At 41.8% G+C, this 27,873-nt stretch overlaps 1 protein-coding gene across 1 annotated transcript; it reads left to right on the forward strand.

Annotated features, from left to right (window-relative positions):
- The first annotated feature begins 279 nt into the window (after positions 1–279).
- Positions 280–27,780, forward strand: LOC140134586 (B-cell receptor CD22-like). The gene is made up of 12 exons (XM_072155014.1): positions 280–319; positions 5,972–6,032; positions 9,091–9,155; positions 10,348–10,659; positions 14,945–15,232; positions 18,083–18,334; positions 20,212–20,433; positions 20,895–20,985; positions 24,161–24,230; positions 24,312–24,391; positions 25,118–25,172; positions 27,022–27,780. The coding sequence occupies exons 3-12, from the start codon at positions 9,113–9,115 to the stop codon at positions 27,139–27,141; spliced, it is 1,533 nt and encodes a 510-aa protein (XP_072011115.1). The 5' UTR covers positions 280–319; positions 5,972–6,032; positions 9,091–9,112; the 3' UTR covers positions 27,142–27,780.
- The last annotated feature ends 93 nt before the right edge of the window (positions 27,781–27,873 follow it).

The raw sequence follows: 27,873 nt of genomic DNA on the forward strand, positions 1-27,873 counted from the left end.
CTTGGCCATCTCTTTTCCTTTTTTTTTGTTTGTGGACTTTGGTACTGTTTTAATAGATTTTTAACATTTTTTTGGGTATGTATTTTTGTTGAATGTAATAAAGGAACTTTTTGATGCTTATAAACTTGGGCCCTTCATAGCACATGCCTTTGTCTTTTTGTAGTCATGTATGTTTTTGAGCTATTTGACCTCTTATGATCCCATAAGTGTGTTTCAATAGAGGATGTTGCACATTTCAGGAAATAAGATCTTACTCAATTGTTTGATACAGACAGCACACTACGGTGGTGTCTTTCACTCCGGGAACCTGGCTTGTAGGGTAAGTCATAAATTACCGTACCTATATATCTATCTGATGTTTATTCTATACCAGTCCTTTAACAATAGTCCTTGATGTATTGGTAACAACTGGGGACATGTATCTTAGTTTTCTTTTCTTTGGTGTATGATTAAAACTTTTAGGTCCTTTTTGCGCTTTATGTATGATCATGTCTTTTTTCTTGTGATACATGTGTATTTTTTAATGTCCTGGCAGGTGCAACTTTTGGCTTTTTTTGAAACTTTTTGTTGCAAATGACTGTAATCAACATGGATATAACCCATGTGATGTGTAATATACAGAAGAAGATACAAGCCATGTGAGGGGGTTATTTACTGGAGAGGACACAAGCCATGTGAGGGGGGGTTATATACAGGAGAGGACACAAGCCATGTGAGGGGGTTATATAGAGGAGAGGATACAAGCCATGTGAGGGGTTATATACAGGAGAGGACACAAGCCATGTGAGGGGGGGATATATACAGGAGAGGACACAAGCCATGTGAGGGGTTATATACAGGAGAGAATAAAAGCCATGTGAGGGGTTATATACTGGAGAGGATACAAGCCATGTGTGGGGTTATATACAGGAGAGGATACAAGCCATGTGAGGGGGTTATATACAGGAGAGGACACAAGCCATCTGAGGGGTTATATACAGGAGAGGACACAAGCCATGTGAGGGGTTATATACAGGAGAGGATACAAGCCATGTGAGGGGTTATATACAGGAGAGGATACAAGCCATGTGAGGGGGTTATATACAGGAGAGGATGCAAGCCATGTGAGGGGCTATATACAGGAGAGGACACAGGCCATGTGAGGGGATAATATACAGGAGAGGACACAAGCCATGTGAGGGGTTATATACAGGAGAGGATACAGGCCATGTGAGGGGGTTATATACAAGAGAGTACACAAGCCATGTGAGGGGTTATATACAGGAGAGGATACAAGCCATGTGAGGGGTTATACACAGGAGCGGATACAAGCCATGTGAGGGGCTATATACAGGAGAGGACACAGGCCATGTGAGGGGATAATATACAGGAGAGGACACAAGCCATGTGAGGGGTTATATACAGGAGAGGATACAGGCCATGTGAGGGGGTTATATACAGGAGAGGACACAAGCCATGTGAGGGGGTTATATACAGGAGAGGACCCAAGCCATGTGAGGGGTTATATACAGGAGAGTACACAAGTCATGTGAGGGGTTATATACAGGAGAAGATACAAGCCATGTGAGGGGTTATATACAGGAGAGGAAACAAGCCATGTGAGGGGTTATATACAGGAGAGGATACAAGCCATGTGAGGGGTTATATACAGGAGAGGATACAAGCCATGTGAGGGGGTTATATACAGGAGAGGACACAAGCCATGTGAGGGAGTTATATACAGGAGAGGATACAAGCCATGTGAGGGGTTATATACAGGAGAGGATACAAGCCATGTGAGGGGTTATATACAGGAGAGGATACAAGCCATGTGAGGGGGTTATATACAGGAGAGGACACAAGCCATGTGAGGGGTTATATACAGGAGTGGATACAAGAAATGTGGGGGGTTATATACAGGAGAGGATACAAGCCATGTGAGGGGTTAAATACAGGAGAGAAAACAAGACATGTGAGGGGTTATATACAGGAGAGGATACAAGCCATGTGAGGAGTTATATACAGGAGAGGACACAAGCCATGTGAGTGGTAATATATAGGAGAGGACACAATCCATGTGAGAGGGGTATATAGAGGAGTGGATACAAGCCATGTGAAGGGCTTATATACAGGAGAGGATACAAGCCATGTGAGGAGTTATATACAGGAGAGGATACAAGCCTTGTGAGAGCTTATATAAAGGAGAGGACACAAGCCATGTGAGGGGGTTATATACAGGAGAGGATACAAGCCATGTGAGGGGTTATATACAGGAGAGGATACAAGTCATGTGAGGGGTTACATACAGGAGAGGACACAAGCCATGTGAGGGGTTATATACATGAGAGGATACAAGCCATGTGAGGGGGTTATATACAGGAGAGGACACAAGCCATGTGAGGGGTTGTATACAGAATATGATACAAGCCACGTGAGGGGTTATATACAGGAGAGGATACAAGCCATGTGAGGGGTTATCTACAGGAGAGGATACAAGCCATGTGACTGGGTTGTATACAGGAGAGGACACAAGCCATGTGAGGGGGTTATATAGAGGAAAGTATACAAGTTATGTGAGGGGTTAAATACATGAGAGGACACAAGCCATGTGAGGGGGTTATATACAGGAGTGGATACAAGCCATGTGAGGGGGTTATATACAGGAGAGAACACAAGCCATGTGAGGGGGTTATATACAGGAGAGAACACAAGCTACGCGAGGGGTTATATACAGGAGAGGATACAAGCCATGTGAGGGGGTTATATACAGGAGAGGATACAAGCCGTGTGAGGGGGTTATATACAGGAGAGGATACAAGGCATGTGAAGGGGTTATATACAGGAGAGGACACAAGCCATGTGAGGGGTTATATAGAGAAGAGGACACAAGCCATGTGAGGGGGTTTTATACAGGAGAGGACACAAGCCATGTGAGAGGTTATACACAGGAGAGGATACAAGCCATGTGAGGGGGTTATATACAGGAGAGGATACAAGCCATGTGATGGGGTTATATACAGGAGAGGATACAAGCCATGTGAGGGGGTTATATACAGGAGAGGACGCAAGCCATGTGAGGGGTTATATACAGGAGAGGACACAAGCCATGTGAGGGGTTATATACAGGAGAGGACACAAGCCATGTGAGGGGGGGTTATATACAGGAGAGGACACAAGCCATGTGAGGGGTTATATACAGGAGAGAATAAAAGCCATCTGAGGGGTTATATACTGGAGAGGATACAAGCCATGTGTGGGGTTATATACAGGAGAGGATACAAGCCATGTGAGGGGGTTATATACAGGAGAGGACACAAGCCATCTGAGGGGTTATATACAGGAGAGGACACAAGCCATGTGAGGGGTTATATACAGGAGAGTATACAAGCCATGTGAGGGGTTATATACAGGAGAGGATACAAGCCATGTGAGGGGGTTATATACAGGAGAGGATGCAAGCCATGTGAGGGGCTATATACAGGAGAGGACACAGGCCATGTGAGGGGATAATATACAGGAGAGGACACAAGCCATGTGAGGGGTTATATACAGGAGAGGATACAGGCCATGTGAGGGGGTTATATACAAGAGAGTACACAAGCCATGTGAGGGGTTATATACAGGAGAGGATACAAGCCATGTGAGGGGTTATACACAGGAGCGGATACAAGCCATGTGAGGGGCTATATACAGGAGAGGACACAGGCCATGTGAGGGGATAATATACAGGAGAGGACACAAGCCATGTGAGGGGTTATATACAGGAGAGGATACAGGCCATGTGAGGGGGTTATATACAGGAGAGGACACAAGCCATGTGAGGGGGTTATATACAGGAGAGGACCCAAGCCATGTGAGGTGTTATATACAGGAGAGTACACAAGCCATGTGAGGGGTTATATACAGGAGAGGATACAAGCCATGTGAGGGGGTTATACACAGGAGAGGATACAAGTCATGTGAGGGGTTATATACAGGAGAAGATACAAGCCATGTGAGGGGTTATATACAGGAGAGGAAACAAGCCATGTGAGGGGTTATATACAGGAGAGGATACAAGCCATGTGAGGGGTTATATACAGGAGAGGATACAAGCCATGTGAGGGGGTTATATACAGGAGAGGACACAAGCCATGTGAGGGAGTTATATACAGGAGAGGATACAAGCCCTGTAAGGGGTTATATACAGGAGAGGATACAAGCCACGTGATGGGGTTATATACAGGAGAGGACACAAGCCATGTGAGGGGTTATATACAGGAGTGGATACAAGTAATGTGGGGGGTTATATACAGGAGAGGATACAAGCCATGTGAGGGGTTAAATACAGGAGAGAAAACAAGACATGTGAGGGGTTATATACAGGAGAGGATACAAGCCATGTGAGGAGTTATATACAGGAGAGGACACAAGCCATGTGAGTGGTAATATATAGGAGAGGACACAATTCATGTGAGAGGGGTATATAGCGGAGTGGATACAAGCCATGTGAAGGGCTTATATACAGGAGAGGATACAAGCCATGTGAGGAGTTATATACAGGAGAGGATACAAGCCATGTGAGAGCTTATATAAAGGAGAGGACACAAGCCATGTGAGGGGGTTATATACAGGAGAGGATACAAGCCATGTGAGGGGTTATATACAGGAGAGGATACAAGTCATGTGAGGGGTTACATACAGGAGAGGACACAAGCCATGTGAGGGGTTATATACATGAGAGGATACAAGCCATGTGAGGGGGTTATATACAGGAGAGGACACAAGCCATGTGAGGGGTTGTATACAGAATATGATACAAGCCACGTGAGGGGTTATATACAGGAGAGGATACAAGCCATGTGAGGGGTTATCTACAGGAGGGGATACAAGCCATGTCACTGGGTTGTATACAGGAGAGAACACAAGCCATGTGAGGGGGTTATATAGAGGAAAGTATACAAGTTATGTGAGGGGTTAAATACATGAGAGGACACAAGCCATGTGAGGGGGTTATATACAGGAGAGGATACAAGCCATGTGAGGGGGTTATATACAGGAGAGAATACAAGCCATGTGAGGGGGTTATATACAGGAGAGAACACAAGCTACGCGAGGGGTTATATACAGGAGAGGATACAAGCCATGTGAGGGGGTTATATACAGGAGAGGATACAAGCCGTGTGAGGGGGTTATATACAGGAGAGGATACAAGGCATGTGAAGGGGTTATATACAGGAGAGGACACAAGCCATGTGAGGGGTTATATAGAGAAGAGGACACAAGCCATGTGAGGGGGTTTTATACAGGAGAGGACACAAGCCATGTGAGAGGTTATATACAGGAGAGGATACAAGCCATGTGAGGGGGTTATATACAGGAGAGGATACAAGCCATGTGAGGGGGTTATATACAGGAGAGGATACAAGCCATGTGAGGGGGTTATATACAGGAGAGGACGCAAGCCATGTGAGGGGTTATATACAGGAGAGGACACAAGCCATGTGAGGGGTTATATACAGGAGAGGACCCAAGCCATGTGAGGGGTTATATACAGGAGAGGATACAAGCCATGTGAGGGTTATATACAGGAGAGAATACAAGTCATGTGAGGGGGTTATATACAGGAGAGGACCCAAGCCATGTGAGGGGTTATATACAGGAGAGGACCCAAGCCATGTGAGGGGTTATATAAAGGAGAAAACCCAAGCCATGTGAGGGGGTAAAGATTATCTTCTAAGTAAAGAAAAGTAATAATTAAGTGTGCAACTGAGGTGATGGCCGTAGATTGCAGATTGGTGACGATATAATATATAACATTCTTCTATTTTTGAGTGAAAAAACCTCAGCATTTACATTGTAACTTTTTCTACATGTTAAAAATATTCAATCTTTTTTATGTTGTTTTAATTCGTTTACCTTTACAGCACAAGTAAACATTTGATATAAACTTTGTTATAAACTTCATAAGTAAGAAGATTGTCTGCTTTTTTTCTGCTCCTTTCTCTTGTAGTGAGCAGTATGCGTATGACGTCCTGTAGTTGTGAAGTCGCTGTATACAGCGTAGAAATAAAGTAAGCTATTGATTAACTATTTCCATAACTAGAACATATTTCCCTTGATGATGGTCTGTATAGGGTTAAGTCCTCAGACACATTAGCAGGTTCCTTTATCTCTCAGGTTTGAAAGGCAGGGGAAAAAGAAGGGAAAAGGAACAGATAGAAGATAAAGTATATCAAAGTTTACTATAATCATCCAGACTGTTATTTTTTAAAATTTTTCTAAAAATGTAGTTTCGCTTGAAATCATTTCTTTTTTTTTTTGGTTAAATATTAGGTACAAGTAGTCCCCAGGTTAAATACAAGATAGGGTTGTTCTTATGTTGATTTTGTATGTAAGTGGAAACTGTTTATTTTAGAATTGTAGATCCAGACAATTTTTTTTTTTGCCTCAGTCACAATTAGAGTTTCAAAATTTTTGCTGTAATGGGACCAAGGATTATCAATAAAGCTTCATTACAGACACCTTACAGCTGATCATTGCAGCCTGGGACTATAGTAACATCCAGAGAGGTCACCAGAGGTCACAGTGGGCAGAGAGGTCCGTCTGTAACTAGGGGTCGTCTGTAAGTCGGGTGTCCTTAAGTAGGTTACCATCTATTTTAGTAAAAATAAATAGCACTGCAGAAGCTGAGGGTTTACATTTTTTTCTTATTGTGGTCACTGTATTAGGGTGAAAGCACTTGCCAAGGATTAAAGGTGTTTTTGTGTTATGCAGTAATTTTTGCATTAGTTTTTATTAGTATTATTACATCTAAGTACACACTGGAGATTATTTTTCTTTTTACATGGAAATTACCACAGAGAGCAGATTTCACATGTGACCGGGGGAACATTGTACACAGTTTTAAAACTAAACATTTGATCTAAACTTTGTTACAAACTTCATAAGTAAAGCAGCTTCTCTGCTTTTTTTCTGCTCCTTTCTCTTGTAGTGAGCAGTGAATATGAAGTCATATAGTTGTAAACATTGGGGAACATTGTACACAGTTTTAAAATCTTAAAGGGGGTTTTCTAGTTACTGCAACTTGAGAACTCCCTCCAGATGGAACGGAAGGCTTAAAGAGGACCTGTCACCTAAATTTTCGGCACTAGGAGTTGTTACTAAAGTAAGCAGCTCCTAGTGCTTGATCAAACGCCGCAGTGTTACAGTGATAGCGTTACCGGAAACCTCCGGTAACGCTATCAAACACTGCGACGGAGTACAGTGTAATCATCGGACAGCTTGCAAAGCTGTCCGATGTATTCATGAGGGGGTGGTCCGAGGCGCTGCCTCTTCCCCGGACCGCCCCGCTAGCTCCATAGGCCGGCAGTGACTGACACGCGCTAGGCGGCAGTCACCGCCCCTAGCCACGCCCCAACCCCGCCCCCTCATGAATACGTTGGACAGCTTTGCGAGCTGTCCGACAATTACACTGTACCCCGCCACAGTGTTTGATAGCGTTACCGGAGGTTTCCGGTAATGCTATCACTCTAACACTGGGGCGTTTGATCGAGCACTAGGAGCTGCTTACTTTAGTAACATCACCTAGTGCCGATAAATTGGGTGACAGGTCCTCTTTAAAAATAAAGGTTACACATCCAGCTACAATCCTCCCTTTGATAAATACAGCAGCCACTAGTATTGGCCATAGTAGACATGTGACCCCTGACATACCTGAACAGTCACAGTGCAGTGAGACACAGTTTAAAATATCCAGTTTTAATAAATTCACTCACCGGTGCTACGTCCTCTTAGTAGATTGGGCAGAATTTACTTCTGTTTGGACCTTAAAACATGTCTAAAATGGTGGAAGGGGAGACTATAGTAAATGTGACCGACCAGCCAATCATATGCTCCGCCACATATGAAGTAGGATAGGGGAAATATGGAAAAGGGTAGGAGAAGGCATAAATAATATCCCTCAGTGGTCTCACCACACCGTAACCATGCACGATAGACCTCCAGGGTGGACGTGAGCTACTGTGGTCGCAATTTTGTGCGGCTAGCTCACGGCAGTCATATATACGCACATGTGCATGTAGCCTAAGAGTCTTATGGCACCACTTATGAATGACAACACCCAAGGGCAAAACTAGATGTGGTTGGGGTCCAAAGCAAACTAACTTAACCCTGTATTTAAAATTCACTTAGTGTCCTCCTTGTATCATTTTAATGCCCCCCCCATAATGTTTTGTCCTTTCCGCACTTCCTCACCACCCCACACACACACACTCATAATGCCCCTTACCTCTCTCTACCAAAACAAAATACCCCCTATCGGTAGCATATCAATCTATGCCTCATTTTCCGTATCCATCTAAACATATTGGGGCTCATTTACTAAGGGTCCGAACAGAATATTTCCGTTTTGCTCCGAATTGCCCCAGGATTTTGGCGCACATGATCGGATTGTGGCGCCAGCTTTCACACGACAGATATCGGGGGGCGTGGCCGTCGGACAACCCGTTGGATTCGGAAAAAACGTGGAATTTAAAAATACCGGCAGACCCGAATCCTTGTCGGACAACACGCTGCGGGATCGCGACTGGACCGGGTAAGTAAATGTGCCCCATTGTTTTTCATATGTTCCTCAACTTGAAATACTCCTGTTTCTGGAGGCCCCCAACTTCTTTTGTGACATAGCCCCTTCTGCACAGGCCCCATAGAAAGTCCAGTTCCCCTTCCATAGAAATAATGATGGTAACATGTTGTTGTAACTATTGTTATACCTTATTACAGCTCCTATTATTCTATCTGTCTGAGGGCTCATTCACACTGCCGTCTGCGGGGCCGTACATGCGGCCGCAAATTTGCGGCCGCATGTACGTCCCCATGGACGGCAATAGCGGCACGGCGGGGATCCGGTGCCACACATGTGTGGCACCGATCCGGGCCGCACACCGCAAAAAGATAGAGCAAGCTCTATCTTTCGGCGGATGTGCGGCCGTGTGCCGCTATTTCCTATGGAGGGAGGAGGGGTCACCCCCTCCTCACCTCCAGCACACGGCGGTATGCCCGCACGGCGGGCATACCGCGTGTGAATGTACCCTGACATCTTCTATGTGTCTATGATTTGGTTTCTTGTTTTAGTTGCTGACCTACCTCACCCAGAATGGAGGCGTTGCAGCAGCTTTATCTTCTCCTCATCTGTCAGGGTAACTAGACGTCAACAATTTTTATTTTCTACTAATAAAAAATCTGATAAAACATACAATTTCCTTCCTGATTTATTCTTCATTTCAAAATTTTTTTTGTCCATTTAGAAAAGCTGCCATTTTGCATAAGCTCTACTGATGGCATATAGCATGTTGTTTCTGTAAACTGTTTCCAAGATAATTACAGGTAGTATGTTATAGAGCAGGAGGAGCTGAGCAGATTGTACATAGTGTCCTATCTGCAGGCAGCATGCTATAGAGTAGGAGGAGCTGAGCAGATTGTACATAGTGTCCTATCTGCAGGCAGCATGTTATAGAGCAGGAGGAGCTGAGCAGATTGTACATAGTGTCCTATCTGCAGGCAGCATGTTATAGAGAAGGAAGAGCTGAGCAGATTGTACATAGTGTCCTATCTGCAGGCAGCATGTTATAGAGCAGGAGGAGCTGAGCAGATTGTACATAGTGTCCTATCTGCAGGCAGCATGTTATAGAGAAGGAAGAGCTGAGCAGATTGTACATAGTGTCCTATCTGCTGGCAGCATGTTATAGAGCAGGAGGAGCAGAGCAGATTGTACATAGGGTCCTATCTGCAGGCAGCATGTTATAGAACAGGAGGAGCTGAGCACATTGTACATAGTGTCCTATCTGCAGGCAGCATATTATAGAAGAGGAGGAGCTGAGCAGATTGTACATGGTGTCCTATGTGAAAGTAGTATGTTATAGAGCAGGAGAAGCTGAGCAGATTGTACATAGTGTCCTATCTGCAGGCAGCATATTATAGAAGAGGAGGAGCTGGGCAGATTGTACATGGTGTCCTATGTGAAAGTAGTATGTTATAGAGCAGGAGAAGCTGAGCAGATTGTATATAGTATCTGATCTGCAGGCAGCATATTATAGAGCAGGAGGTGATGTAAAGATTGTACATAGTCTCCTATCTGCAGGCAGCATATTATAGAGCAGTAGGTGATGAGTAGATTGTACATAGGGTCCTATCAGCAGGCAGCATGTTATACAGCAGGAGGTGATGAGAAGATTGTACATATTGTCCTATCTTCAGGAAGTATGTTATAGAGCAGGAGTTGATCAGCAGACTGTACATAGTATCCGAAATGCAGACAACTGGGATTACTTTTTTAAAGCATTACAATGAGAATCTGTGACTGCGGCCTCATGTTCTGCTCGTTGCTTCCAGGCTTCTATCTGGGGTCTGTGTGTCAGCGATGGACGTTCCCTTCTAGGATTACGGCTCTGCTCGGCTCCTGTGTGGAGATCCCTTGTACATATCATCCTGCCAGGACGTCAGATACATCCGGCACTGTATGGTATATACCAGCAATTATAGAAGATCACCAAAAACGAATTAAACAGTTGCCGGGAGATAAGAGCTGTGCCCTGCGAATAGACCCTGTGAAAAGAAGAGATGTTGGTGAATACTATCCAGGGATAGATAGAAGTATAAATGCAAAACGGAGACATGACAAGACTTTGTGGCTCAGTGTGACAGGTAAATACACAGAATGTGATATCACACCTACACACCATGCACATGTACAATCATGCCTAGACTCTGCAAGGAATTCACACAAAATACAAAGAGATTCTTCTGCCAAGATTTCAATATTGTTCTGCATGATATTTCTACTTTCCCATTGTGAAAAGTAGGTTCTGATGAAACAAAGGGCCAGGGCAACGCATTTTGGTGCCTTAGGTGGACCAAAGAACTGTTCCTACTCTTCACCCTCAAGTTGTTAACTCGATTGTGGGAAAAACATGGAAGATCCAGGGATGATTTATGAGGTAAAAAACAGTAGGGCCATTCCCTTATAAAAATCATAACACAAAAATCAGTCAACCGATGTATTAACAATGAGGCAATTCAGAATTTTGCATGTAAACACAAACAGAAAACATAGAACACACACATATATATATGTTCAGTTTCTGTACTTTACACATGAATATATCCCTGCAGTGACTATATAATACACATAAATATATCCCTGCAGTGACTATATCATACACATAAATATATCCCTGCAGTGACTATATCATACACATAAATATATCCCTGCAGCTGTATACCACACACATAAATATATCCCTGCAGCACTATACTGTACACATAAATATACCCCTGCAGTCACTATACTGCACACATAAATACATTCCTGCAGTCGCTATACTGTACACATAAATATATTCCTCCAGTCACTATACTGCACACATAAATATATCCTGCAGACACTATATCAAACACATAAATATATCCCAGCAGTCACTTTACCATAACATAATAATATCCCTGCAGTCAATATAACACACATAAATATATCCCTGTAGACACTATATCAAACACATAAATATATCCCAGCAGTCACTATGGCATACACATAATAATATCCCAGCAGTCACTATACCATACACATTATAATATCCCTGCAGTCAATATAACACACATAAATATATCCCTGCAGTCACTATACCATACACATAAATATAACCCTGCAGCACTATAATGTACAGATAAATATATCCCTGCGGTCATGATAACACACACATATTTATATTACTGCAGTCACTATCCCGCACACAAAAATAGATCACTGCAGTGCTATACTGTACACATAAATATATACCTGCAGTCGCTAAACAACACACATAAATAGATCCCTGCAGTCACTATACCACACATAAATATATCCCTGCAGTCACTATACCACACACATAAATATAAATTTGCAGTCATTATACACCATACACATAAAAATATCCTTGCAGTCACTATACTGTACACATAAATAAATCCCTGCAGTCACTATACCGTACACATAAATATATCCCTGCAGTCACTATCCCACACACAAATATATCCCCGCAGTCACTATATACTGTACACATAAATATATTACTGGAGTCACTAAACTGAACACATAAATATATCCCTGCAGACACTATATCAAACACATAATTATATCCCAGCAGTCACTATACCATACACATTATAATATCCCTGCAGTCAATATAACACACATATTTATATTCCTGCAGTCACTATACCGCACACAAAAATAGATCCCTGCAGCACTATACTGTACACATAAATATATACCTGCAGTCACTATACCATACACATAAATATATCCCTGCAGTCACTATACCGCACACATAAATATAAATTTGCTGTCACTATACACCATACACATAAATATATCCTTGCAGTCACTATACCATACACATAAATAAATCCCTGCAATCACTATACCGTACACATAAATATATCCCTGCAGTCACTATACCGCACACATAAATATATCCCTGCAGTCACTATACTGTACACATAAATATATCCCTGCAGTCACCATTCTGTACAAATAAATATATCCCTGCAGTCACTATATGCTGTACACATAAATATATTCCTGCAGACACTATATCAAACACATAAATATATCCCTGAAGTCAATATATACTGTACACATAAATATATTCCTGCAGTCACCATACCGCACACATAAATAGATCCCTGCAGCACTATACTGTACATATAAATATATCCCTGCAGTCCCTAAATAACACACATAAATAAATCCCTGCAGTCACTATACCACACATAAATATATCCTTGCAGTCACTTTACTATACACATAAATATATCCCTGCAGTCACTATACAACACACATAAATATAAATTTGCAGTCACTATACACCATACACATAAATATATCCTTGCAGTCACTATATACTGTACACATAAATATATCCCTGCAGTCACTATACTGCACACATAAATATATCCCTGCAGTCACTATATACTGCACACATAAATATATTCCTGGAGTCACTATACCGTCCTCATACAAATATCCCTGCAGTCACTATACCAGACACATAAATAAATCCCTAATTCTGTCGACAAGGGAAAAGAAAGGTGGCACCAACGAGCATCCATTGCATTCAATTTAAAATATGATTGAGACCGTGGAGTTTCAACATCCCCAAAGTATGAATCCATTCCAATTCCTTACTCTTTGTTATCCCTTCCCTATCATCTCTATCTACATGATCTATGATCTGGAATTTTACCATATAACAGTAAATTCTCATTGTATCTGTTGACATTTTTGGATCCCACTGATTTACAATATTTTGGGTCGCAGATTTCATTGGTCTAATGCAGTGGTGGCGAACCTATGGCACGGGTGCCAGAGGTGACACACGGAGCCCTTTCTGTGGGCACCCAGCACAGAATTTACCAGATAGGACTCAAAGCTTCCTTCTGCAGTCTAATACAGCCCAGGACAGTCCACGCTCAGCGCTATTTCAATGTGACACCTACTTGGCTGCCAGGACTACAGGAGGAGAGAGAAAGTGTGGACAGAGATGGGTTATCATTGGAGCTCCTGCTTTGGGTCCCCTTATTCTTCCTCTTCAGGGGACCCTGGAGGGAAGCTACATTCCAAATGTCTCCTGCTTTCTATTGTATTGGTGTCCTCAGGGCGCCAATATGATTGAAACTTGTGATACAGCAGAGATCAATAGATTATTGCTTAAATTGTCATGTTGGCACTTTGCGACATAAAAGTGGGTTTTGGTTGTAGTTTGGGCACTCTGTATCTAAAAGGTTTGCCATCACTGTTCTAATGTATCTGAACTCCTGGATTTGGCTCATAAAAACGTATACATTAGACCGGACAAACCATTGTGACATTTGGAATAAAACCTAAGAAATGCAGAACATACATGATAGAAACATGACATAAATGTAAACACCTGATGGAATGAGTGAATGCTGATAGAAAAATAGCCTGACATGTTAAAAAATAAGGCAAATATGTTAAAAAAAAACACAAAAGAAAAGTATTTTGTAGGCCTCTTCAAAGGAAATCTACCATCAAAATCCATCTTGATAAACCAGGGACATTACCCATAGATCCAGGCACCGGGACTGTGGTAATCTTATTATATTTATTATCCATGGACTAAAATTAGATTTTAAAATTATGCTAATGAACCAATGTCTATTAGTGCTGTAGCTTCACAGGCTGATACACTGTGTCATCCTCCACTCTGCTCCTTCAGCATTTCAACACTCCATTTACCTGCTGTAATCTCACACAGTGGGAGGTAGAAGTGCCCCAGCACAAGTGTAGCAGCCTAAATGCCAAATTTTAGAAGGAAGGAAGCCATGGATAACAAATATAAGAATAATATGAGTATTACTGCCTAAAAGGTGTGGTTGAAGTGAGAACTTGAGCACCAATCAAAGCTCTTCAGTGTAGAGAAGATACCAAAAATTCTTTGTTGAGTCTTAGCAAAGACATTGGGGGTCATTTACTAAGGGCCCGATTCGCATTTTTGCGATGGGTTAACCTAATTTTTCCGTTTTGCGCCGATTTTCCCTGTATTGCCCCAAGATTTCGGCGCACGCGATCGGATTGTGGCGCATCAGCGCCGGCATGCACGCGACGGAAATCGGGGGGCTTGGCCGTACGAAAACCCGACGGATTCAGAAAAACCGCCGCATTTAAAAAAAAAAAAGTGTCGCTGGACACGCACTTACCTTCACCCGGCAATGGATCGTGAACTCTGGCGGACATTGGCGGACTTCAGCGCAGCAGCGACATCTGGTGGATGTTGGAGGAACTACCTTAGTGAATCGCCGGAAGACCCGAATCCACCGCAGAGAACGCACAGCTGGATCGCGACAGGTCCGGGTGAGTAAATCTGCCCCAGTATATGTTGATGTTTGAGAAATGTTTGTGTAATTGACTGTCTTATTTTTTCCACAGATCAGATGAACATTGATCTTTATGTACCAAAAGTTCTAACGGAAGGAGAAGTCAACACGCTACAATGTTCTGTAGATCACACGTGCGGCTCCAGTCCTCCTGATCTACAATGGAACAAACCCGGTCATTTGATAACGAAGTCAGTGGTTCTAATGGATGGATCATGGAGAGAAGTATCAGAACTGACTTATACTCCTTCCTATGAGGATGATGGGAGTCTTATCCAGTGCACGGCTACACATCCTAATGGAAGAAGTAATGACGAGAAAGGGACAATAACTATCCACTGTATGTATTATATATAAACCTATGCAATAAGAAACATGCAATAACAAGAAGAAGAAGGTGTTAGGACCAACTTTACATAATAACTTATAGTCCTCATTTTCTTTATCGCTTTGTAAGTGAAGAACATTTTCCCCATTGCATAATGAAAGTGAATGTGTCACTTACAAAATTTTGATTTCCTATAGTTATTTACTAACATTTACTAATCTGCAATTCCCACTACTTTTTGACCACTGATCATATAGTAATTAACACTCTTGTTGCATCACTACTGACAATAGATGATGTCACAGCTTATCTCCTCCCCCTCCCTGTACAATGACCTCTATATAGATAACACTGACCCATCATTACATCACTACTGACAATAGATGATGTCACAGCTTATCTCCTCCCCCTCCCTGTACAATGACCTCTATATAGATAACACTGACCCATCATTACATCACTACTGACAATAGATGATGTCACAACTTATCCCCTCCCCTCCCTGTACAATGACCTCTATATAGATAACACTGACCCATCATTACATCACTACTGACAATAGATGATGTCACAGCTCATCTCCTCCCCCTCCCTGTACAATGACCACTATATAGATAACACTGACCCATCATTACATCACTACTGACAATAGATGATGTCACAGCTTATCTCCTCCCCCTCCCTGTACAATGCCCTCTATATAGATAACACTGACCCATCCTTACATCACTACTGACAATAGATGATGTCACAGCTTATGTCCTCCCCCTCCCTGTACAATGGCCTCTATATAGATAACACTGACCCATCATTACATCACTACTGACAATAGATGATGTCACAGCTTATCTCCTCCCCTCCCTGTACAATGACCTCTATATAGATAACACTGACCCATCATTACATCACTACTGACAATAGATGATGTCACAGCTTATCTCCTCCTCCTCCCTGTACAATGACCTCTATATAGATAACACTGACCCATCATTACATCACTACTGACAATAGATGATGTCACAGCTTATCTCCTCCCCCTCCCTGTACAATGACCTCTATATAGATAACCCTGACCCATCATTACATCACTACTGACAATAGATGATGTCACAGCTTATCTCCTCCCCCCCCTGTACAATGACCTCTATATAGATAACACTGACCCATCATTACATCACTACTGACAATAGATGATGTCACAGCTTATCTCCTCCCCTCTCTATACAATGACCTCTATATAGATAACACTGACCCATCATTACATCACTACTGACAATAGATGATGTCACAGCTTATCTCCTCCCCCTCCCTGTACAATGACCTCTATATATATAACACTGACCCATCATTACATCACTACTGACAATAGATGATGTCACAGCTTATCTCCTCCCCCTCCCTGTACAATGACCTCTATATATATAACACTGACCCATCATTACATCACTACTGACAATAGATGATGTCACAGCTTGGCTCCTCCTCCTCCCTGTACAATGACCTCTCTATAGATAACACTGACCCATCATTACATCACTACTGACAATAGATGATGTCACAGCTTATCTCCTCCTCCTCCCTGTACAATGCCCTCTATATAGATAACACTGATCCATCATTACATCACTACTGACAATAGATGTCACAGCTTATCTCCTCCCCCTCCCTGTACAATGACCTCTATATAGATTACACTGACCCATCATTACATCACTACTGACAATAGATGATGTCACAGCTTATCTCCTCCCCCTCCCTGTACAATATCATCTATATAGATAACACTGACCCATCATTACATCGCTACTGACAATAGATGATGTCACAGCTTATCTCCTCCCCCTCCCTGTACAATGACCTCTATATAGATAACACTGACCCATCATTACATCACTACTAACAATAGATGATGTCACAGGTTATCTCCTCCTCCTCCCTGTACAATGAGCTCTATATAGATAACACTGACCCATCATTACATCACTACTGACAATAGATGATGTCACAGCTTATCTCCTCCCCCTCCCTGTACAATGACCTCTATATAGATAACACTGACCCATCATTACATCACTACTGACAATAGATGATGTCACAGCTTATCTCCTCCCCCTCCCTGTACAATGACCTCTATATAGATAACACTGACCCATCATTACATCACTACTGACAATAGATGATGTCACAGCTTATCCCCTCCTCCTCCATGTACAATGTCCTCTATATAGATAACACTGACCCATCATTACATCACTACTGACAATAGAAGATCACATCTTTACAGAAAGTACCACCATGTATAATATTATCTTTTATTTATGCTTGTCTTTGTCTAATTTTAATATATATTCAATACTAGACATGTTTTTATTTGATTATTATTACCATGAATTTTCAGTTGCCAACTATTTAATCATTTTCAATATATCAGAATAGAGTATTCTGCTAAAAACTTTGGGGCACATTTACTAAGAACAGTGCAGTGTGTACTATGTGCAGTTGCCTGTGTATACTGCAGAGGGCGCCAGATTCGGGAAATTCTGGTGAACGTTCTTCATGAATCTGGCGCCCCCTGCACTGCTCCGACAGAGCGCACTTTTTTATTTGGTGCTCTTTTAACATGATGCATGCAACACAATTCTATCGGACTATGCATGTCAAATTTGGTGCACAGTCCAACTGAGCACCGGAACGCCCCCTAATTTGTGTTGAATGATGACTAGTGCAGCTCCGTCACAATAGGGTCTGAAGATGTCTGTATTGTTCATTTCCTTCTTTCTCACTATAACAATGCAAGACTAATGTACAGTAATTTCTACATTTAAAATGATAAATTTAACTGTAATAAATTTCCCTCCACAGATTTGCCAAAAAATGTCACTGTTGTTGGGTTTGATGAAGTGATGGAAGGAAGTGATGTAACGTTACAATGTAACAGCGTCTCCAGGCCTGATGTATCTGAGTATGAATGGTACAAAGGGGAAACCAGATTACCAGACAGAGGACGGGAGATGACAGTGAGGAGTGTGACCAGGGACATGGAGCCCTATTCCTGTGCTGCCCGAAATACTGTGGGGAGAGGAGAATCCGCCCCAATACTGATCCCTGTCATATGTATGTATATAACCAGGAGCATGGAGTATGTTTTGTACGTCTATAAATCTGTGATTTTGAAGTGAACAAGTAAATAATCATAGCACCAGAATTACACTTTTTTTAAAAAATAAAGCACCATGACCAAGTTTCATACATACTATAAATACAGCACCAGAACCATGCGCAATTTATAAATACAACAGCAAAACCAAGGTTGGTATATAATTACAAGGTTGGGCTTTATAAAGAAATACAGTACCAGAACTGGGAATTGCACATAAATACAGCACCAGAACTGGGCTCTGTACAGATATAAACAACAAACAGAACAAAGCTTATGCCACTAGCACCGCACCATAACCAGGACCTGCTTAAATAAACTGCAAAAAAATCAAGCTCAGTACATTGACAGTGCCCCAAACATATGTTTCTATATACAATGCTCCCAATTGAACTTGGCACGAAAAAAAACCCTACGCGTTTCAGCTTGTCTATGCCTTACTCATGGATTAACACTAAAGCTTCATTACAGACGCCTGTGATAACTGTTATAGCTCATTATTGTAGCCTAGGACTAAAGTAGAGTAAATTACCAAAATCCAGAGGTCCGTTTGTAACTAAGGGTTGTACAGTGGCGTAACTAGGAGAGGCAGGGCCCCATAGCAGACTTCTGAAGGGGACCCCCTGCCGGCTTAAAAATATACATATATTACATTCCTATATACTTAACCATACAGTTCATCACTCATACACACACATTTATACACTGTTACACACATATAGGGCATATACACATCACATATACACACCTACAGTGCCATATACAGACATACAGCTTACATACACACATAACGTACTGTATTTATACACACCATATGCACATACAGCATATACACATCACAGATACACACACATAAACAATATATATACCACAATATGCAGCATAATAATGTATATAATGGAGAACATTCTTCATTCTTTAGTGGCAGGTCGGATGACGGGGCCCCCAGACACTGTGGGCCCCATAGCGTCTGCTATGGCTGCTACCGCTGTAGTTACGCCCCTGTGGTCGTATGTAAAGCAGGTGTTCTTAAGTAGGGGACCGCCTGTATATACAATGCTACCAATGTGTTTGCTTATATGCAAATTGTTTAAATGTAAATGTTTTGGGGTTATTGTACAGATACATTTGCATTCCTGGCACTATATTATACAGCGCTTTTCCAAAAAGTTTACATCTTCCAAGTGTGTCCTAAAAAGATTTTTCATGCATACGCTGCCTTTTAAATAAATAACAATTCCCTGAATTGCCCCGGGTTTTTGGCGCACGAGATCGGATTGTGGCGCATCAGCGCCGGCATGCATGCAACGGAAATCGGGGGCGTGGCCGTTGGAAAACCCAACGGATTCAGAAAAAACGCAGAATTTAAAAAAAATAAGTGTTGCTTGAGAAGCGCTTACCTGCACCCAGCATAGAGGATAGTGAACTCCAGGGAACTTCAGCGCAGCAGCGACACCTAGTGGACATCGGGCGCACTACCTTAGTGAATCGCCAGAAGACCCGAATCCCCGACTGAGAACGTGCCGCTGGATCGCGACAGGACCGGGTAAGTAAATGTGCCCCATCATCTTCATAAATTATAATTAGTATACCCATTCTTCTGTTCCCCTACCCCCCTTCCCACCCCACCCTGGAGTAGATAGAGGCACACAAAAAAATAAAATAAATAAAAATTAATTAATTAATAAAAAAAAGAAAAAAAAAATATATAAGTAGATTAAAAGAAAAAAGTAAATACATAAATATTGTCCTAATATTAAATATATTTGTGATTTAGCAATTGGAAATAGATTTGCCATTTTGGAAATTTCACAGATTTTCTCCTCTTCTGTAGATGCACCAACTGGAGTTCACGTCATTGTGGAGGATGAGGGTGAATTGGTGTGTGATTTCCGGAGCAGCCGTCCTGATGTCACTCACTACACCTGGATGAAGGATGGATCTATATTACACAATGAGACAGGGAAGACTCTGACCATAGATAACAACGGCCGCTATTCATGTATCGCTCATAACCGTGTTGGGAATTCCTCCTCAGAAGAAATGCACATACAACGTTAGTGTACTGTAATGATCATGGTCCATCATTGTAAGACTATATGAAGCAGATATACTAAAACTTTTCTAAAAGTTAGGCAGTGTAACGATTGACTAGTTAATCTTATACTGCTCCAGATATATTATCAAGCTACATCTTTCCATCCTGCACCCTGTGACGTACACGCTCAGTGGAGGCAATAAGAAGCAATGGGAGATGGATGCAAAGTATTGTATCCATCCCCAGCCTCCGCTGAATGTATATCTTGCTCAGCTGGAGGAAAGTCCCCAGTGTATCAGCCAATCACTGGTTACTGCTAATATTCACTCCCTCAACCATTTTCAGATGGAGGAGGGAGAAAAAGGACAAGATATTCCATTGTATGTAAATATAGTAATATACATCATAGCCCATAGGTATACAAAAACAATATAGCTTCCTGTACGCACACGTTAATTATATATTTTAATTTCTTATAGGTGAGACAGTGGATTTACCTCTGATTTTGGGGATAGTTTCTGGAGTATTCATCCTGCTGTTTATTCTTCTGGCCGCCTACATCTGCATCCGGTAATTATGAGAATGTGTTCACCAATCTCATCATCATAATGGAACATTTCTAAGATTCATTCCTTTCTACCTTGTATTCATTCCCATCATTAACCAAAATGTATGTATGTGGGTAAAATTAGCAAAATAAACAACACTTTGTGGCATGATCGCTGATGATTCTTAGAAAATTACAAGGTCATTTAACAAAATTCCCAGTATTTTCCCCCATTCCCAGAAATATTTGATTTTAAATCATTGTTCCATCATTTTGTTGGTATTATTATACATTTAAATATGGATAATATTTCATAAAAAATTTTCCCTCACACCATGCATCACTCTTAGAGACATAGGGGCACACTTACTAATCCGTCTGCGGAGTTCACAGAAAGTGCACTGTCTGACAATCATGCACTGTGCTGCGATTCACAAAGATCCTGCGCCCGATATCCTGCATGTGTCGCTTCCCCGCTCAGGTCCCCGGAGTTCACCTTCTTCTTCCTGGTGCATGTAAGTGCATTGTCCGTGTATAATGCGCTGTGCTGCGATTCACAAAGATCCTGCGCCCGATATCCTGCATGTGTCGCTTCCCCGCTCAGGTCCCCGGAGTTCACCTTCTTCTTCCTGGTGCATGTAAGTGCATTGTCCGTGTATAATGCACTGTGCTGCGATTCACAAAGATCCTGCGCCCGATATCCTGCATGTGTCGCTTCCCCGCTCAGGTCCCAGGAGTTCACCTTCTTCCTGGTGCATGTAAGTGCATTGTCCGTGTATAATGCGCTGTGCGGGGAGTCACTAAGATCCTGCACCCGATATCCTGCATGTGTCACTTCCCCGCTCAGGTCCCAGGAGTTCACCTTCTTCTTCCTGGTGCATGTAAGTGCATTGTCCGTGTATAATGCGCTGTGTGGGGAGTCACAAAGATCCTGCGCCCGATCTTCTGCATGTGTCGCTTCCCCGCTCAGGTCCCCGGAGTTCACCTTCTTCTTCCTGGTGCATGTAAGTGCATTGCCTTATGACACAATTTGAAAGTTAAATCCTGTGCTCAGTCCGAAATAGTCGGATCGGCCTCCGGGATGCCCCCCCCCCTGTTTTCTGTTGCATGAAACCCAGTGCAGCCGCGCAAAACCCTAAAACAGCGCACAGTCCGACGAAAGTGAGCAGCGCGACCGTTAGTAAAGAAGCCCCACAGACTCATGCCATATCAACACAATAGGGCAAATTTACTTACATGGTCCTGTCGCGATCCCAGATTCGGATGGTCTAACGAGGATGAAGTCCGGCGCAATTCATGAAGATCGTGCGCCCGAGTTCCTGCATCCGTCGCTCCCCCGCCAAGGTCCGCCAGAGTTCACCTTTTTCTTCTTGTGCTTGTAAGTGCGTGTCTTGCAACACAATTCTAAATGTTAAATCTTGCGCGTTGTCCTGATCCATCGGGTTGTCCGACGGCCCGCCTCCCAATTACTGTTGCGTGCAAGCCGGCGCCGATGCGCCAAAATCCGATCGCATGCTCCAAAATCCCCTGTTAAATGCGGCGCAAAACGGAAATCGACGGGAAACCCGAAAATGCGCTCCGCGGACCCTTAATAAATGAGCCCCATTGTGTGAATATGCACAACTCTCACTTTACAGACATAAGACAAAATTGAATCTGCACAGAGAACTCCCACCCCAATCACCAATCCAGCCGCCACTATATATCGAATCTTACTCGATAAATTGAGCCAACACCACATTTCATCAGGACTAGGCGAGGAGGTAGGCAAGACATTCTCTACAGAGGAATGGTCCAACTAATTTTTATTATCATGTAAATTACTAGAAACTAACTATAAAATCACCTCAAAATGGTATAGGGTCCCGTCCAAAATACACAATTTATTGTACATGTTCAGACGAATCCTGGAGATGTAGACAAGCACCAGGCACAATGCAACACATCTGGTGGGAATGTCCCATTATCCAACCGTGCTGGAACCAGATTTGCAGATTAACCTCTGATCTGAGAGGCCACATAGTAGACCACCACCCTGCAATACTTCTACCATCTATGTTACCCAAATTTATAATGAAGGCCGAACATTCTCTACTGGGGTATATGCTGATTCCTCCACGCACCATGAATCTCTCCCGGAAATCAACCAGAATCCCCTCAACCATTGACTGAAATCCACTTCCTGCAGAGAATGGAAGAACTTACAGCAGAATCCCCCCCAAAAAAACCTAGAAAATTACCTATAAACATGGGGTCCCTGGATAACTTTCCACCTCTCCCCAGAATACTCCTTCTTTGTAGAACAATAGCTAATGATACAGAGAAATGTCCTATTAAGCTTCTTGTAGACCACCCTTCCTCACCCAAGTTTTATCCTTTTCCCTCTAACCACAATCCCATCTTCCTACATCTGCCCTGCCCCACACACATGAACATTTGGGAAAATCTCTCCACAGTTCCCTATTTTTAATTTCTCTTGCCATAACGGCACTGATTTCTTGTTAACCCATATAACCGCTAATGTTGTAACATTTATGTACAGACTCAGTTTTTACCAGCATATTGACTGCGATTATTAAATGCCATGACCCATAAAATATTCATATGTAATGTTATATATATATATTTATGGTTGACACTTTCTTCCAATAAAGCAAGAATGATAAGAATTATGGGTAATAATGATAATAATTAGAAAAAATAGGAAAAACTAATACAGGCAGAACCCAGGTTACATACAAGATAGGTTCCGTAGGTTTGTTCTTAAGTTGAATTTGTATGCAACCCGAAACCATATACTTTAGAATTGTAACCCCAGGCAAATAATTTTTGGTCTCTGTGACAATTGGATTTTAAAAATGTTGGGTTGTCATAAGAACCAGGATTATAAATACATCTTAATTACAGACGCCTATGATAACTGTTACAGCTGATTATTGTAGCCTAAGGCTAAAGTACAGTAATTACCAACATCCAGAGGTCCGTTTGTAACTAGGGGTCGTCTGTAAGTCGGGTGTTCTTAAGTAGGGGACCGCCTGTAATGATAAATCACAAAAAAAAAAATCACAATTTTAATATCTCATTTATTTTATACATAGATATGTGATAGTGTTAAATGTGAAAGAAAAAACATTCTTATACATTTTTTTACTTGCATAAAACCTCTTAAATCTAATTTCTGAAATGTATTGACTTTAGCCGAAACAAGAAGTTTTCTCCTCCGACCTCTACTACTCCTGGACCGGTACCTGCCAGGACTCCTTATGATGTGAGTGTTTTTCTGCTTCTGCCCATTGTCCAGGTCAATTAGCATAAAAATTTCCTCCAATGCTACAATTCCTTCTTGCAGATGACTAAAGCTAAGAATGAACATCAATATGGAAATATCCAAAGTAATTCCAATACCCAATCTCCGGTAATAGGATCAGAGTGAGTTTCTACTTTAATTCATGTTTTTCCTTATTAACGTTCCAAAATCCTTGTGACCTGGTGGTCACCATCAAGTTTTTAGCATTTTCATGTGTTTCTACTTTTTTCACCTGCTGTTTGTTACGTTTCTATAAGACTATTCTATAAGACTATTAACCTTTCAGCACATAATGAACTGCTACAAATCAAATGTGGAAGACTTAACATCACAATATTCCATCCATACAATTATTAAAGGAAACCTACCTCCACGGATCTACCTATCAAGGAGGTAGAATGCAGGCCACCGGCTGTGTGGTCTCTGTTCTGAAGCCAGAGCTACTGCGCATGCGCAGAACCCAGCTTCGCAGACGAGTGCGCGCAGACACCATGAGCTACACGCTGAAGATGCATTGGTAGGCAAATGGGGCGTGGAGTAGCTGCGCCGTGCAGCCTCAGCTCCGCCTACTCCACGCCCCAGTAGCCTCTTTAGAAAATTTGAATATTGGGGGAATTCAAATTTACAAAAGTTATGGGCCACAAAAGAATTATCCCTAAAAAGGGCTCTACTACTCTACATTAGAGGAACCTGCCAACGGATCTACTGTAATAGGCAAATCCATGGAGGTAGTTTTCCTTTAACTTATTAATGACAGGGATAATTATGATCCAATCAGTACCATGTCTAGCCACATGGGGCAGTATAAATTGAAAATTTTTTTTTTTTTTTTGTTATATTTATTTTAGGCTTTCAGTGAATGTGAAGGTTGATGAAAACTATGTGATCTACAGTAATGGCGAAGTAAGTGATTCTCAAAAAGTGAAATATTCACTCATAATAAACACATATTTATTGACATAGTGCCATCAGATTTCACAGAGCTTCACCAGTCATGGGGTACAGTACATACACCAACGATATTATTATCGGAATAGTATGGACATCAGTTAAAACAATAAACAAGAATTAGCGACCTGCTCTCAAGAACTTACAATCTATTCGGAGTAACACTGGAGGTGTAAGTGTGTGTACAAATACCTATACAGTTTTCCTAAGGGCTAAAATAAATAATCTTCAGGAGTATGCTCAAAAAGAAAAAAATACAGAGAAAATAGCGCCACCTAGCACACAATTACCTTTCAGAAATTCTGGGAGTCCATTGACAACCTGATCTTATCTCAGCTCCAGATTATACACAGACCTGAAGAAGGACCCAATTTAAGGTGCAAAACACATAGGGGGTCATTTATCTTATTTCCTTCTCCTCTTTGCTCTTTTTGGGCCTGTTGTAAGTTTATTTTTTGCACCTCATTTGTCTTTGTTGCACAAATCATACTACTGCCTTTCCTAAGCATGGTCAGGACTGGAGTGTTATTGAACCCATATCGGTGCATTGGTATAATAAATATGGCACAAACATCTGTAAAGAGGCGCAATGTAATGGTAAACAACACACAGCGAATTGAGGCGTAACATTCCAAAAAAAGTGCAAAATAGGCACAAAACAGCCATTACGCAGCAAAAAGACGTAAAAACACCAACGGCAAGGAAAGACAAAAAATGATAAATGACCCCCATGGTTTTGTTGTGTACTATTTTTATCTTCTCAATATCTCCCCAACCATTTTGGAAATATTTTGGATCAGCGTAATTTCTAATATGTCCATTTTTCACTCCTTGGGGGACATCAACGACCTACCCTAGTTTCATTTGTCACAAAATAAATAATGCTGCAGGAGCCGTCACCAAACGCCATCTTTATTGATACGCCATCAGGTGTATGCGAAAGCCACCTGTTAGTTGGTATCAGGTGCTGAGGGATGAAATAGACAGGAAGAATCCATTGGGGAGGGTGGGGGTTCGGTAGTAAAAAGAGAGTTACAGTCAAATTATATTGGGTTCTTTTAGAGGTTTGAGACTTTAGTACTTGAATATGGAGATTGATAGTCCAGGGTGGGGAATTCCAGAACATTGGTGCAGCTCAGGAGAAGTGCTGTATAAGTAGAAGGTTCAGATTAGAGAAGAAATTAGTTTTGGATCACTAACAGACCAAAAAGCACTGGAAGGGCAATAGACTGGGGCGGAGAGGAGAGGTAGGGAAGGGCAGCACTGTGACAAGTGCCATTGGTTGTGACACTCAACCCAAACTCCATCAGGACCCAAATTACATGAAAACATGATCACCGTTATCATTTTTTTTTAGACATAATATGAAAATGAATACTCTAAAAATTAAGAGTTTTCACAGCCACTAGAGGGGATTACACTATGGCTGATTTTGATGCTACCCCAGGGACCAATCTTCTAAACCAACCAACAAGTTTGATACTAGTTCATAGATATAATAATCATAACATACTCATTCATCTCCTTACTCATAGGTCTTTCAAAGGTCCTTAAACTGTAGAGCCGAACTTATCTATGTATCTAGTTTTTTTTTTTTAATTAGATCGATTAGGGGGCCACAATTTGCCTACAACACAGGGCCTTTTCCATCTCTGACAACCCATGTAGGGCAATCACTAGTGGCCTAAAAGATCTGATCACAGCTTTACTGACCTACAACTTTTGGATGATATCCTAGATTTTGACAACAATTATCAATGCTTTAATGAAATTTTTTAAAATAGTCTTTAATCTTATTTTTCAGATCATGCAGCCATCAAATGAACTGGAATATTCTGAAATAGCCCATAGACAGCAGAACCAAAATCGACCAATCAGAGCCAACAATGTAGAAGTTGTGGAATATGCAACTTTAAAACATTAATAAAGCTTTCTGGTGTAAAAAAAACAAAACAAAACAACTGCAGGACCTCAATTTAGTGGCAAGAGGCTAAAGAGAAGAATATTTTGTAGTGGAGGACCAAACGTGACCATGCATTATACAGCCTATTGATGTGAATGAGAACTTACTTCTGCGTGAGGGTCCCTTCTACCAAAAAAGTGATCTCCAAAGTCGACAAACTTCTACATATAAAGCTTTTGACTCTCTATAACAGTGGTGGCTAACCTATGGCACAGGTGCCAGAGGCGGCACTCGGAACCCTTTCTGTGGGCACCCGGGCCATCACCCAAGCAGCACACCAGACAGGACTCAAAGAATCTTCCTGCAGTTCCAAGCAACTTTTCAGTCATATATTTAAGTGATACTTACTTCGCTTCTTGGGTATGTAGGAAGAGGGAGAATGAGTAGACAGGGACAAATTATCTTTGGAAGCCTTCTGCTGGCCTCAAAATTCTCTGTGTATAGAGGGACACTGGCTAAAATTATGCAAATTACCCATATTGTCCTCAGGAGGCCAATTTGATCGAACGTTGTTGAAGAACAGGGAGCAATAAGTTACTGCTTTAATTTTTGGTTGGCACCTCACGATAAATAAGGGGGGTTTGGGTTGCAGTTTGGGCACTCGGGCGCTAAAAGGTTCGCCATCACTGCTCTATAAGCTATTTGTTAAATTCCCTTTTATTTTTTTACTTGTATTTAAATACTTTTATTATA

This window comes from Engystomops pustulosus, chromosome 6 (genome assembly GCF_040894005.1).
Source record: "Engystomops pustulosus chromosome 6, aEngPut4.maternal, whole genome shotgun sequence".
NCBI classification, from domain to species: domain Eukaryota; kingdom Metazoa; phylum Chordata; class Amphibia; order Anura; family Leptodactylidae; genus Engystomops; species Engystomops pustulosus.